Here is a 14,912-nt window from a genome sequence, read left to right as displayed (position 1 = left end):
CCCGTCATTCAAATTTGTTGAATGGAAAAATCAGCGCAATTTAGAAGGTGGACTATGGTGACATAGAGCATGGTGCACCTTAAGAACACTAGTATATAATTGAAAGAACATGTGGTTACGAGAAAAGAACATGAGTATTTTTTTTATTTAGGTTTTTAATAAATAGTAAAATAATATATTATTTTTATAACAAAAAAGTGAAATATTATATCGCATGTTCTTTTGCCGTAGTGTCATGTTCTTTTGCTTATGCACATATGTTCTTTTGGTGCACCATGCTCTATGTGCACCACGGTCCATAATCCACGGGTTGGTTAAAAACACTAAAAATGGAGGAAGATGAAAAAAACTAATGTCATTTACTTCGGATAAATTTTCAGTAGTAGCAAGTAGCAACTAGCCACAAACAATAACAAGATGTAGAAGAAGTAAAAGGGGAAAAAACATTTGATACTTGTAACATGTCCTAAGATAGCATTCGTTTCAGATTTCGTGACAAATCGTGTGTTGATCGGTATTATTATAAAAGTGAATAGTGATTGTTTGATGACAAATCACGTGTTGATCAATATTATAAAATGATTGTTTGATGCTTAATATTTATACTGCGGAGTTTCATCTTCTTATACTTAACTCTTAGGGCTACGTATATCATTTTCCTTGAGAGAAACGTAAGTATCATTTTCCTTGAGAGAAACGTAAGCATGAATTAAGACAACGATTTTTAAACCTTAAGGGTTGTTTAACCTAGAAGTGTAACAATTGTTTGCTGATTTTAAGGAGAAACTTTGTAATATTAGGTGAGATTCAAGTAATTATCATATTGATCCATGATTTTGATGTAATTTTAGTGTAAAATGGCTAGATCTTCAGACAAAGCCAAAGGGAGGAAATTGTGAAAACTTATCAAGAACTAACACAAGCAGAGTTAATGTTGATTGAGGCTACAATCTGTTCTAAGCTCAAAAACAGGGATTTCACATCTGCCTCTTCTTTGATCGAAATTCGGAACCACATTCTGCTTCTGAACATCCCAAAAACCAGCACCATTTTTCTGAAACAGATTATGATGAGGAGTTCTTTTGTGTGGGTAGCCAAGGTGTGTATAATTCGATGGGTCGAAAACCGGGTACTCCTTTTTCGAGCGTTGATTGACTCTTAGGCAGCCTTCTATAACCCTGGCTTCTTGTATGAGTTGCTCTCTGATGGCTCTGAAATGTTGCTGTATTTTGTAAAATTTCGAGTTTTTCGACGAGTTTTTTGTGGTGTTATTGACATTCTTTGTAGGATTTTTGTTGTGTGGAATTCTGTTGCAGTGAGTGCACTGGTTTCTCAACCTCTCCAAGTTGAAAGAAATTCTCTTTGCATCATCTGATAAACATTTGTATGCCTGCAAATTGAGTTTAGTGTTACAAAAATGGTATTGTTCTGTATAGTGTTAAAGGATAAAAATTCCTTGATGAACATAAAAACGTTACGTTTGTCAAGTGAGGATTTAACCTCCTCTCATGTACTTTGGCGGTTTATAAAGAATTTGAGGATTTATTCTATTAGGAAGTTGATAATTTAATAATACGAAAGTGTAAAAATTGAATAAAAAAAATATAATATTGTCAATTCGACAACTTATATGGAAAAATGTGAAAAGTCGTATACACTTTGTAAGGTTGTCACCTTGTGACATAAAACAAGTCACAACTTAATAGATATCAACAATCACGAGAATATTTTTCTTTTACCTTTACTTTAAGAAATCGCAACAATTACGTTTGTAACATGTTACTAATTATTGTACAAGAAATGATCCATGTTATGTTGTATATATGTTGTGAATTCACTAAATTGTGATAAACTATTAGATGAAAAAGATCTTTCAAAGAAAGACTAAAAGCAAGTAATAAACATAGATCTCCATTTTGTACTCGGATATGTTTAGAGTTAAGTGTACTAAAGGTTATTTTGCTCATTTAAAATTTTACTTCTTTATAGCCGAGTACACGATAAATTTCATTGCAATAAACTATGATTAGTTAATAATTTCAACTCTTGAGTACAATATTCTTAGGACTTGACCAAATAAGCAATCATCAGGAGTCATTTTCTATCAAGACGTTGGAGGTTGGCTTCTATCAATTTCTATGACCCTTGTTCATATTAACAATATGAATTTATTGAACAAACTACCAAATAAGACAACATTAGGGGTGTAACTAGATTTATTTAATCACTATAATCATGCTTATCATCAACTTAGCAAGTATTTCTCTTTAAAACTAATATGACTCAATCAAACTATATCATCTTTAATATATATTAGTAAGGTTCCTAAACATAAGGTGTTGCTTTCTTAATTAAAATAAAATTTAAAAACTCTAAATAGTGAATATTTCCTAGAGAATAGTTCAAGGTAAACTATGATTTGGACTCTGTCTAGGAATATAATTGTTCTTCAAGAATCTTTTGTTAAGAAGTCATGTATTGCATATATATCTTTTTATACTAAAGTTATTTTCTGTTCACCTTATTTTCACTTATTTCAGGAAAAATAAGTTCAGGAAAAATAAGGGTCAGCCAAATACAATTTATAACTAAACTAAGTTTTGATTATTTCTAATAAGTCCAGTTAAGACAAGTTCAGGAAAAATAAGTAAAAATCAGGTGAATAAAATGCACCCTTAATAATATCAGGCGATGTTTGGTTTAACTTACTTCAACTTAGATAAATTTAGAAAAAAAAAAGTTAAAACAAATTATTCATTTCTAGACAGTTTTATACAAAACAAGTATTTTTCTCTTTGCAACTTATTTTAGTTATAAATTTCAAATAATTTTTATATTTTTTGTATTTGTTTTTCCTGAAATGAGTGGAAATAAGATGGAGAAAATATGGCTTAAATCATAATAGAAAATCAAATATATCATATAAAGAAAAGGAAGAAATAATAAGGTCTAATTAATGAATTGGAGCAAGTTAAAAAAAAAGGTTAGTAGTTTGTACTAACCATTAGGTAGCTCAATGACATTAAAGATTGTACCTTAACAATTGTAGGATCATGCATTCTTTAATCTTCTCATTTGTTTGCATGTGATTGATGTGAAAATTGTTAAGTACCTAACTTAATGACTTAGAGTCTCCCTATTAAATTTATTATTTATTTTTCTAACTAAATTTTCGTTAAGAGTAATGTCACCATGATAAACATTATTTTGTAGATCCACCAAAAGAGTATATATGGTATTAATTGATTGAAAAAAACCACATAAATTTCTGGTTATAACATATTAGGTGCATCTGGGTGTACCGTGCATCCCTCTCACATTTTCCCCCTACATATGAGGAGACAATGTGAGAATGACCACCAATGAGCATTAAAATACCTTTGGGTACGTGGTGTACCTGGGTGCCCTTAATGATTTTCACTACGAATGAGCATACACGATAACAATTTATATGTCATGAAAAAGCATGTTAAAAGATTTATTGTTAGGGGAAGAAGTGTGGGAATTTATGTAATCTTGTAAAAGATCCTATGAAATTTGGCAGATCACAAGACATATCATTCATTTTTATCGACCTTAAAGAATCTGCAACGGCAAGCTAATTGTCAAATTAGCTTGTCATGTCACATAAGATTTTAAGCTAATTAACTTTCTAGCTACTTTGTATTTCAATGGTAAGCTAATTTACCAAACTAGCTTGATAATTAAATGAGTCCACTTTTATAATTAACCATTTATTTTTAATTTTATTATGATTATTAATTAAATTCTTATTGGGCCACTTTTTTCCAAGCAAATTAGCTTGGGCAAGCTATTTTAGAGCATCTTTAATGGTAAGTAAATTGGTAAGTTGCTTTCATTTGCCATGTCAAATTTTCAAGCTACTATTTTTTCATGTGTGTTTTACTCCAATGGTTAGCAAGTTGCTTGAATTTTTTTAACCATTTTTAAAATTTATTTTTATGATTCAATTCACAAGTTTATCATATAAAACAATTTTTGTTCGTTCATTTTTTGTCCAAGCTAATTAGCTTTGTAGAGCTAATTTGCTTAACTTGGCTAATTGCTCATATGTACTCCAACGTTTGGCTAGTAGCTAGAAATTTTATAAAAATTGCAAGCTAATCCCTATATGTAACCATTGGAGATGCTCTCATTAGAATTACTCCAATAATTGAGCTAGTAAGTTGAGACTTTCACAAATTACAAAAAAATCCCTAACACAACCATTGAAGATGTTCTTACGTAATATTCTATCACAATTATACAATGTCACAATCTGATAGTTGAGTAAGTGTGTAAAATGATTTGATGGGAAACTCGTCAATGAAATTCAGGTAAATTGTGTTAAAAAGGGTAGGTGACATGTAGGGTATACCAAAATCCTAATCCCAAAAAAATCAAAACAAAAACATTTGACTATGAGAAACAGAGGAAACAGAGCCCAAACAATTTCCCTATTTGTGCATGAGCCTACAATCACAAAAATTTGTCATTAAATAAACAAACACTTGACACTTAATTCCAAATTATTACTTGACCATAATTTCTTGAAGTTAATGATTCTAGAAGAACACGAAATTAAAGGGAAATAAATAAATAAATAAATAATATTAAAAATAAAAATAAAATTACCTGGGAAATAAGCTTGAATGCAAACTCTGCCTTCGGATGTTTATTCTTATCTGGATGAAGCAACAATGCTATCCCAAATCCCACAAAATGAATTAATAAAAATAAGACTTTTATTGTTGTTTTTGATAAACCAATAATATTTTTTTAATTATCATCATAAAACAGAGGATTATTATTGTTTTTATTTAATACAATAATAGGAAAAAAGAAATGTACCAAGATTATGGTATTGTTTTTTAATGGTAGAAATGCTTGAATCTTCTGCAACCTGTAATGACACAAAAACAAAACACATTTCAAAGAAATTACACCCATTAAAAACAGAGTATAATCATCAACAAAGGAAATGATTATCACACTCCAAATATTGATTTTGGCATTCCCGTTGTGACAACATAGAAAACTGTGCTCTACCCATAAAGAGGAGTGTCAAAATCAATTCCCGTTAAAGAAAAAGAAAAGGGTTACTTACTCTAAGAATCAAGTACCAATCAATAAAAGAAGATTGAATGTTGAAATTAAGAATGGAATTATGATTATGTTTTTGATGAATGCAAGGAAAATGGGAGTTTTGGTAAATGTTGTAAGTGTCAATGGCTAAGTGAGATTTAACATCATTACTATTGTATGGATGTTCTTGTTGTTGTGGTTGTTTTACTCTCACCATATTTTAGAGAGAGAGGAGAGAGAAAGTGGGAGTTAGAGAGAAGAAGGGAGAATTGTGGAGAGAGAAAGAGGGAGTGAAGGGTGGAAACGGTTAAGAAAAAGGAGGAAAGGGAATGATTTAATTTAGGAATTGGATAGGTTAGTTGGTGACTTGGTGGGAAAGATTATTAACAACTTATTATTTGTAACATAAAATAAACTTACTATGTTTGTGGATTGTGGTAAGTTTGAACGTTTTTGACATGTATGTTTTGACTTTTGTTATAGTAATCCCTCTTTTGCTAGTTATGGTAGTTCATTAGTGTTGGGATCCGTCAAATGCTCCGATGGAGTGGTGGTGGAAATTTAAGTTTTTCGATAATCATGAATAATTATGGAGATGAAATTGCTATCTGTTTTGTCTAGGTGGGTGGAAATTTAAGTATTATATGTAATTTTTGATTTATTTTTAATGTGCAACAACAATTGCCGCATATTAGACCTGATCAACCTAGCTTGGCCGTTGGCTTGACTCGGCCTAACCGAAAAGTACGGGTTGGGCAACCTCAAATATGCACTTTTAGGCCAAAGCTTGAGGCCGGTCTGAGCCCCACTTGAAAAGCTTGTACCAAATATATGGATCTGGGCATGGATTTTTGGTTAAAGCCCGGCCCTGCCCGAATTTTGATAACCTCTACCTCATATCAAGTTCATTGGAAATTACTAGATTTTTTAATTTTTTTTTTTATAATTATTAGTTAACAACTCCGTGTATGAAATATCTTTTATTTATTCCCACTAGTATAGCGGAGTAATACTGGTACAATACACGATTTAAAAATTGCGATATCAATTTTGTAGAAAATCTAAAATAAATAGTGTACTCATTTACCGTAAGACCCAAAGTGCTGAAGAAGAAGTTTGGTAAGCTTGTCTATCATAGAGAATTTTTCTCACAAGGATGCTAGTATAGTACTCCCTCCATTCCTAAATGATCTTCCTATTTGGAGTTTGGTGTGGAAAATAAAAAAATGGAATCTTGTAATAATTGGGTGTAAGAGTAATGATTTGGTGTAAGAGAAAGTAATAAATAAATGAAGGAAAGTAATAAAGAAATGAAGGAGAGAGAAGATATTTGTATTAAAGTAATAAAAAATCATAAAAGTGGGGTTGAGTGGGTGAATGGTGAAATGTGAATGAATTAAATAAGGGATGGCGGGGAAATATATGGTAAAAAGTCATGTCCAAAAATAGAAACAGGAAGATCATTTAGGAACGACATTTATAGAAACAGGAATATCATTTAGGAATGGAGGGAGTAGTATGACAGATTTGCCATAACTTTGAAATTTAAAGGGATATCTTGTTTCAAAATTTAATAAAACTTACATGTTCATCATTTTTTTGTTTGATTCAAACATGTTCATCATATTTAATGTACATGTCTTTTTTTCCAACTCAAAATAAATCTCACATTTTTCTTGGGGAGAAGGGAATAGAGAAAGTAAATAACAATGTCATCTTTTATTTAGGAGGCTTAGCTTGCATTTCGTAAATGCTTGACATCAATTTTTAATAGATTTTCCCGTGGAGACCTACAATTTTGTTTCTTTATGCTCAACATCAACTTGCTTTAATTCATGATATCCATCGAAATCAAGCATTTCTATGATTCTATCCCCAATTTGTTTTAAAATGGTCTCAAATCGAGTAATTTCTACACTTTAAAAAGTGGGAAATATAAATACATGTAGCAATTATTTATTTTACTTTTTTTTTTTAACTAATTGTCCTTCTTTTTAACTACTTTTTAACTATCTTTATTAAGGATAATAATCTTATTGAGAGATTAATGTAAACACTTCACTGCGTATTTCGTAGGTACTTACTCAACTCATACTCCTTAATCTAATAATCTTACTTCTAAGTACGAAGTATATTTAGAGATGGGTACATGTATCAAATGTCTTTGTTTTACTAACTTTATCGGTTTTGTATATTTACGATTTAGTCACCCGATCAATAAGAAAAAAAAAACGATTCTGAATACACCTAACAATAAATATAATCGGGAACAAGATAAAAGTTCTCATATACGTTTGCATGTCATTTTTTATTCAAATGAAATATAGAACATGTACTGTGTATAGTATAGAGTTTCAAGTATCCAACTTGTCAACTCTTTTTTTATTGAAAAGGAAAAATACGTTGAAATTAGGATAGCCATCTGCCATTATTGTATCCTAATTTATCGGTAATAAAGCGTAGAACATATAATACGTATTAAGGGTGTTCCATTTTCGGACCGATCCGAAATTTCTGGTTCGGAAAAATGTGATCTGGATCCGATCCGAAAGTTTGGGATATCCGAAATTTTCAGATCGGATCGCAAAAATCCAAAATAGATCTGAATTCAAAATAAAAAATAAAAAATTATTCACGTTTTTCATTAAACTTTTTCGGATATCAAATCCGAAATATCTGAAATTGTACGTTGATTATTAAGTTCATTTTTGTGGCATGAAAGCACAATAAATTAATGAATACGACAATTTCATATGCTCATAGGGTTCTAGAACACCATCAGTACCAAATTTGAAATTTCCAGCCACACTACGCACAACATGCACATCCAACTACTATTTAACGTAAAAGGAGTAGAATAACCTTGTTTGACTTTGGTTGTTGGCTGTCCCTTGTTACTCTGGTTAGTTGATTCATTTGGTTGATCTGATCCACTCACCTGTATCCGATTACTCGAATTAATTGATTCGATCCCTCCTGAAAATCAATAAATTTGCAAGTATCTAACTATTGCAAAATTGACCCGAACCGACAAGTTGAAATGTACCACTCCTCCCTAAAATAAGCACTAATCATTATGAACATTAATTTGAATCTATAATCTCTGATATACTATTTTTTTTTCTTTTTTGGTGCAATAGAGGAGCCAAAACTCCGAGCAGAGAAAAGCGAAAAAATACACAAAGAAAGCAAAGAAAAAGAAACAGGAACTAAGCTACTGAACTCCTAGCTTCATCAAGCTGCTATTTCCGGGACAAGACGGAGCAAGCCCACACCACTCAAGTCCTCCAATAAAACGGCTCGAAGGCCTTCTAGGGCCGCCTCAAGAAGCAGCATCTTCGCATCCATCTCCACACCGTAATTAGCCAACCAATCAGCCGCACGATTGGCCTATCTATAACAATGTTGTATGGTGACTTCCCATTCCGGTCTATCCATGATAATAAGTAGAGATGGAGCTAACTTCCTCCACCAAAGAACGCAAAAAAACCGCCAAGTCAACAGTTAGTTGGACACGCTTGTGGTCGCCATTCCAAGCAACTGCCAAGCCACGAAGAACATCCTAGAGTTCCGCTTTGGTCGATGAACAATCCCCACACCTTCCTGCGAACATCTCGAAGAGCTCTCCACGACGACCTCGGATAATTCCCCCAGGTCTTGCCACCCTGGGTTTGCCTTTTGATGCCCCATCAGTGTTCAGGCGCACCCATCCTTCACGAGGGTGGTCCCACTTCACAAGAATAGTTGTTTGGTTTCGATCATTTTGTACCCACAATTATATACTCTTTGCATAGCCTTCTTAATTAGTCCCACTTTAGCCAAGATAAAACCCAATTGATCCAGAGGGATGTCAGCACTCCTCTCAAAACACCGACTATTACGCCACTTCCACAACCACCATATAGTGGTAGCGAACACTATAAGCCAGACTTCATCCCTCGTGGTGTCTCTTGGATAGATGTTTGAGTCAATCCTATCATTAATATCTTTATTAAACAACTCATAATCATTCATGGCTGGGAATTTTCTCCAAACAACGGGAGCCACAGGACATCGACAAAGGATGTGATCAACTGTTTCCTCGTTAGTTCCACAGACCAAGCAACTTGGGTCATCCGTGAAGCCTCGAACAACTCTATTTGCATTAGTCATCAGTCTATTTCGAAGCGCTAGCCACATGAAGAAACAAATTCGTTGTGGGACTTTCACTCGCCATACCTGCGACCAACACCTATGCTCACCCATTTGTTCCTCGCCTCGTACAATGACCAAGGCGGACTTGATTTAAACCCCCCCGAGAATGACCCATTCCAAAAAAACACGATCGTTGGCTACTTCATTTTCATGTAATTCAAAATATTCAATGTGTTTTAAGGCCGTACCTGGTAGAAAATCCGCAAATAGTTCCCACTTTCATCTGTGGTCCTGATCCCACATTTCATTCACTGTGTAGTCCTGTAGTGCCAAAGGGACCTCCCTAGTAGCACTTTCCAGTAATGGGGAGTTGGATGCCCTAAGCTATTCCAAAAGAATATCCGCTTCCCATAACCAAGGTCCATGTTAACCCCTTTCCGCAGCATATCCACATTGTCTGCTATGCCTCACCAAGCATTTGAGGAACTTGGCTTATGCTTAAACATGTCGACGTCGCACCTCCCATCCCAACACTTGCTACAAAGAACCTTTTACCACAAGCGCGCATTTGGTTTCGCTAATACACACCAACCTAATTTTGTGAGAAACGAAGCATTCATTTGCCTCGTTGCTCGAATACCCAACCCCCCATTGCACTTAGTTTTTGCGACATTTTCCCAAGCAACCAAGTGGGCTTTATGTTGCTCATCATCCCCTCCCTATAAGCATCAAGAAATTAGATCCACATTATCATAAACTGATCGGGGTAGCTCCGTTGTTTGCATCGCATAGTAAGGCATATAGCTAATAGCCGACTATACTAAGGTAGCTCGCCCGACCATTGAGATGTTTTTCGTCTTCCATCCCGTTAGCTTAATGTTAATGCGGTCGACAAAAAATTGATAGCCCTTATTAGAGGTGCGACCATTGATGGTTGGTGTGCCCAAATAAGTACCAAGGTCGTCCGTTTCAGCCATAGATAACGCATTGTAGATTTCCTCTCGTACACTAGTCTCGGTATTCTTAGAGAAGAAAATTCGTGTCTTCGAACGGCTGAACTTATTTCCTGATGTTTCACAAAACTGGTTTATACATGCTGCCATTATTTTTCCTTGGTCCACTATCGCCTCTCAAAACAAAATTAAATCATCAGCAAATGCTAAGTTTGAGATTGGGGGGCCATGTCGGCTGTCCTTAATCGGGTTCCATACCCCCAATTGTATAGCTTTTTTCTATTAAGTGCGACAATCGTTCCATAATCATTCAATTTGATGATCTACTAATATTTTAAATATAATATTTTGTTTGCCACGTGTGCACTCTTTCATTTTCTATTTTTTAATTGATTTACCCTTGAAATCCTAATTTTACTTTTAAAAAATACTGCAGGAATATCCATATATTTTTCAATAATGCTATTTACATTCATAACGTCATAATTAATCAATGGTATAATAAATTGATTAGTCCACATGTCCCATCAACTTCTATATCAACGTACATCATTATATAGATTTGATTAAAATATATAATTAACGTGCATATCATAAGCTAAAAAATTTTATTATCAAAACTCTAAGGCAAAACATGGCATACTGCCATGTGTCAGACTTTTCTCAACATATAATATGCCACCACATAAGGGCAAATACGTGGCAATGTGCTTTTAGTTGAACTAGCTTTGAGCCCGTTCATAGAACGAGCGGTTGTACAATGGTTGTTCAGCTGGCTTTTAAAGTATTAATTAGTGAGGACTTGTGATTTTTGGTAATATATGAATTAAATAGAGGTGCAATTTGAAGTAGGGGTGGCAATGGATCGGAGGTGGATCGGGTGGAGATTCATCCGCCTCCATCCGTCAACTTTTCATCCATCATCCAACCCATCCGTTACTCCATTTACCCTCCATCCACATCAGACTCATCCATCATGCATCCGCGGATGAATCGGGTTGGTCGGTTGATTAAATATAGTAATTAAAAGTATTGTCAACTTTATTTATAATATCAATCAATCTAAAGTAATATGTGTTAATATAGTGGACAATGAATTATAATTTTGACATCTACATTATAAAATAACCGAAAACTAATAATAAAAAATTATTAGGTAATACATACAGGATTTTATTAATAATTAAGTAATTGTAGTAAACAAAATTAACAATTTTAATGGATGGATGGATGGATCAAATGATGGATCGGGTGACGGGTTAGATGAAGCTCCACCCGAATCCGACCCGACCCATCACCCGATCCACACGCCACCCGTTTAACATCAGCGTTTTATTGGGTTTCAACCATATATTCGGTTCGGGTTGTTCGAATATCCGCCGGACTTTGATGAAATTGTCACCCCTAATTTGAAGGTTGAAAAAATATAGAAAATATATGTTGAATTAATATTGAATGTTAAAGGGGATGAAGTGGAAGAGATTAATGTGTATATTGGACTATTGGTAATTGATGTTGAATAAGGAAGATGAAGTGAAGAGGAGTTAAAGTTGTAAAACATATATAGAAACAATAATAAAAAAAAACTAATAATGAATTGATGAATGAAATGAGAGATGACGCATGGCTTCCAATAATCTATGGTGACACATGGCTTCTAATAATCTATGGTTATCCTTTTTAAATACTGGGTATAGATTTCAATTATACATTCACTTTTAAAGAATGTATTGACAACATAATCTATGACCTCTTATTAATAATGTGAAAGAATTACCATCTAAGCTACATAATTTTTGCGTTATTTATTCAACCTAACATTTAATATATTGCAGTCTAGAACTACAAAAAAGAGAGACTAAAATGAATATAAACAATGGGTAAAAATGTAAAATCCATGCACACAAATTAATAAAATTAGTTTTTACTTATCACAAAACTTACGTAATTCCAATTCATCTAAAATTTTAATATTTAATTTTTTTTGCTTATTTAAATACTCACATTACTATCATATTACATGCAATGACCATTGACCAATGACCTGCGTTATCGTCTGAGCCACTAACTAGCTACTCCGGTATATCGAAAATCTAGGTAATGACAACCGCTAACAGCAATATATTATAATCTGAGTTCATGAAACCTTGCATGCTAAAAGATATTGTTAACTTTTTTCACAAAGTCTTTGTTACTTCATCCAAAATGTTCTAAAACAAAGTCTTCAATTCACATAAATTCAACTATACACAATCATATTATAATCAAGATCATGTACTCACGCCTCATATTTTCAAACTGGCATTATTACTTTATTACTGTAGCTAACTAGCTAATCTATGCTTTGAAAAATTAATCTTCAATTCTAACTGATAAAACAAAAGTAACTCTTTCATTTCATAAATATCGCACCATCTTATTTTTTTACACTATTCACACATACCTTAGGTCATCTTTGTGATTCATACCTAAAAAAAAAATGTAGTAATGCGAGATCTTGTTAGATTCGTATTAACATATATTTTCTAAATATCATCTTTGTATAATTTCTTTTATACATAATTCGAGATATTAAGAGTCAAAGTACGTGTTGAAAATCGTAAAGTCAATCATGATGCAACATTTAAGAAAAGGAGTTATTATATAGAGTTATGTAATACGAAGTACTCCACAGTAAGTACAGTACTATATCAACTAATGTATTTACAGAGTAAAACTTTGATCATACTGTATTCAAATTAAAAAAAATGTGAAAATGAAATTAAGTCTTGGTAATTTCAAATTAATTAGTTTTGTTAGGTTGACAACACAATTAGTCAACTAATGGAATTATGGAAACATATTCATAATATAAATTTTGAGTTCAATTAATTTGGAATGTGTGATTAAAACATCGATGCAGCTAAGCTAGCTAGCTACGGGCTCGATGAAGCTCAAGGACCATGTTTTCTCATCTTCTCTTTGTCTCTACTATTTTACAGATTCTTTCAACATTAATCCGTATAAGTCAAAGCAGGAGTACTTTTCTATTGCAAATATTACTCCGTACTTAGATTAACGATAGTCTGAGCAATAGTTTGAGCAATAGTCTTGTTGAGTATTAACTTAAGACCTCCCATTTAAATAGAAGAGTATGACAAAAGTCTGAGCAAGAGTCTTGGAATTCCAAGACTCTACTTAAGACGTTTAAATAGTACATTCAATCTTAATTATTATTATTTATTCTTCTTTATTTTATTATTTTCATAAGTTTGAGGAGTCTTGAATGAGTACGAGGGGTGAAGTGGAAAAATTAAGTAAGTATGAAAGGGTCTCAATAAGAATCTGATTAATTGAAAATAAATAAAAATTAATAAAAAGATGACGTGGAAGTCTTATCTTATACTAGCGCTAATCTTGCTCTTATGCGCAAATTAGAAGCTACTCGATCCCGTCATCTGGTTGCATGTATCCAAACGAGTATGGAGTAATACTTTTACCGTTTTAAAATAGTTGCATTATTTTGATATTTATGTTGTCAATGCATAAATTTGACCATTAATATTTTTTTTTAACTCAAACCGACGAAATTATATTAATATCTTACAAAAATGTACATGGGAAAAAGCCTCGTAAACCGAGGGCAAAACTAAGCGAAGTTCCAAAGCAAACATACATCTCTGAAAACCCCAATCGAACCCAAAAACTTGCCAAAAAGGGGTGAAGGCCATTATCTATCATTATATTGATAGATATATTAAGAAAATAAAACTTTAGGACTAAAATATAAACATTAGGTAAAGGAAGCATAGTTGCCCAATCTCGTCTTCTTAACCTTCCTCCAAAAATGCCTGTCAAACTAATAAATTAAAATTTCAGTTGTTGGTAATCTCTCCTTCCTCAACTTCAACAATTTCAATTGCTGTCTCCATTGTTGAACCGCCAACAACAAAAGGTGTGAAAGCTATTCCTTTTCCCTTATCCTGGTTGCTACTGTCAATCTTCTTTAAGTTATCCACCACTCCTTTGATTTCAGTAACAATCGAACCAAAAACCAATTGGTTGACCATCAATATTAATAATTATGTATTAGTAAAAATTACAAAAAATTAATATATTAAAAATATACGTTGAGACATACCTAATAACATTTTATATAAGTAATAACATTTATTTTTATTTATGAGTAGAAAATTATGTTAAGGTAACTTAAGTAAATAGTGTCAAAAGTCAAAATAATGCAACTATTTAAAAACGGAGGTAATAATACTTGATGTACATAGTTGGTAAAAATTTCATCTTTTGACCTTGAAGTCATGACTCTCGTGAGCTTTTCGGCGTAGAGATTTTCATATTTGGCCTAATTCCTTCCTTTCACTCTCAAGTGCTTGACCTATGTACCTCACCCGACTTACTTAAAGAATGGAGGGAGTACATCGTATTTTTGTACGTCAACCAAACAACAACCAATTTTTTTTAAAAAAAAACTCTCAAGACTACAATGTCATAACTTAAAAATAAAAACGTCATTACTTAGACAATTTGGGGAGCTGATACAGTTACACTGGGTGTAACTGGGGCCCAGGTACACTGCAAGCTTGTTGGTCCAAGTAGGCAAAGAGGAATTCAGTTTTAGGGGGAAAAGCAATTGGTTTTAGGGGGAAAATTTTTCACTGATTGCGCCATTTAGGGATGCTAAGCGGGAAATAATGCGCCCTTTGCTTCCCCTAATTTTATCCCGCCCATATATCAAAGTAATTA

At 33.0% G+C, this 14,912-nt stretch overlaps 1 protein-coding gene across 1 annotated transcript; it reads right to left on the bottom strand.

The window, feature by feature from the left end:
• Positions 1–787: 787 nt before the first annotated feature.
• Positions 788–5,440, bottom strand: LOC110788882 (chaperone protein dnaJ 49). The gene is made up of 4 exons (XM_021993513.2): positions 5,108–5,440; positions 4,852–4,903; positions 4,636–4,703; positions 788–1,390 (listed from the first exon to the last, which is right to left on the bottom strand). Exons 1-4 carry the CDS (start codon positions 5,300–5,302, stop codon positions 929–931), a joined length of 777 nt encoding a protein of 258 aa, XP_021849205.1. The 5' UTR covers positions 5,303–5,440; the 3' UTR covers positions 788–928.
• Between the last annotated feature and the right edge of the window lie 9,472 nt (positions 5,441–14,912).

Source organism: Spinacia oleracea, chromosome 3 (genome assembly GCF_020520425.1).
Source record: "Spinacia oleracea cultivar Varoflay chromosome 3, BTI_SOV_V1, whole genome shotgun sequence".
Lineage (NCBI taxonomy): Eukaryota > Viridiplantae > Streptophyta > Magnoliopsida > Caryophyllales > Amaranthaceae > Spinacia > Spinacia oleracea.
Note: the sequence above shows the minus strand (reverse complement) of the source record. Positions and strands in the feature narration are given on the sequence as shown.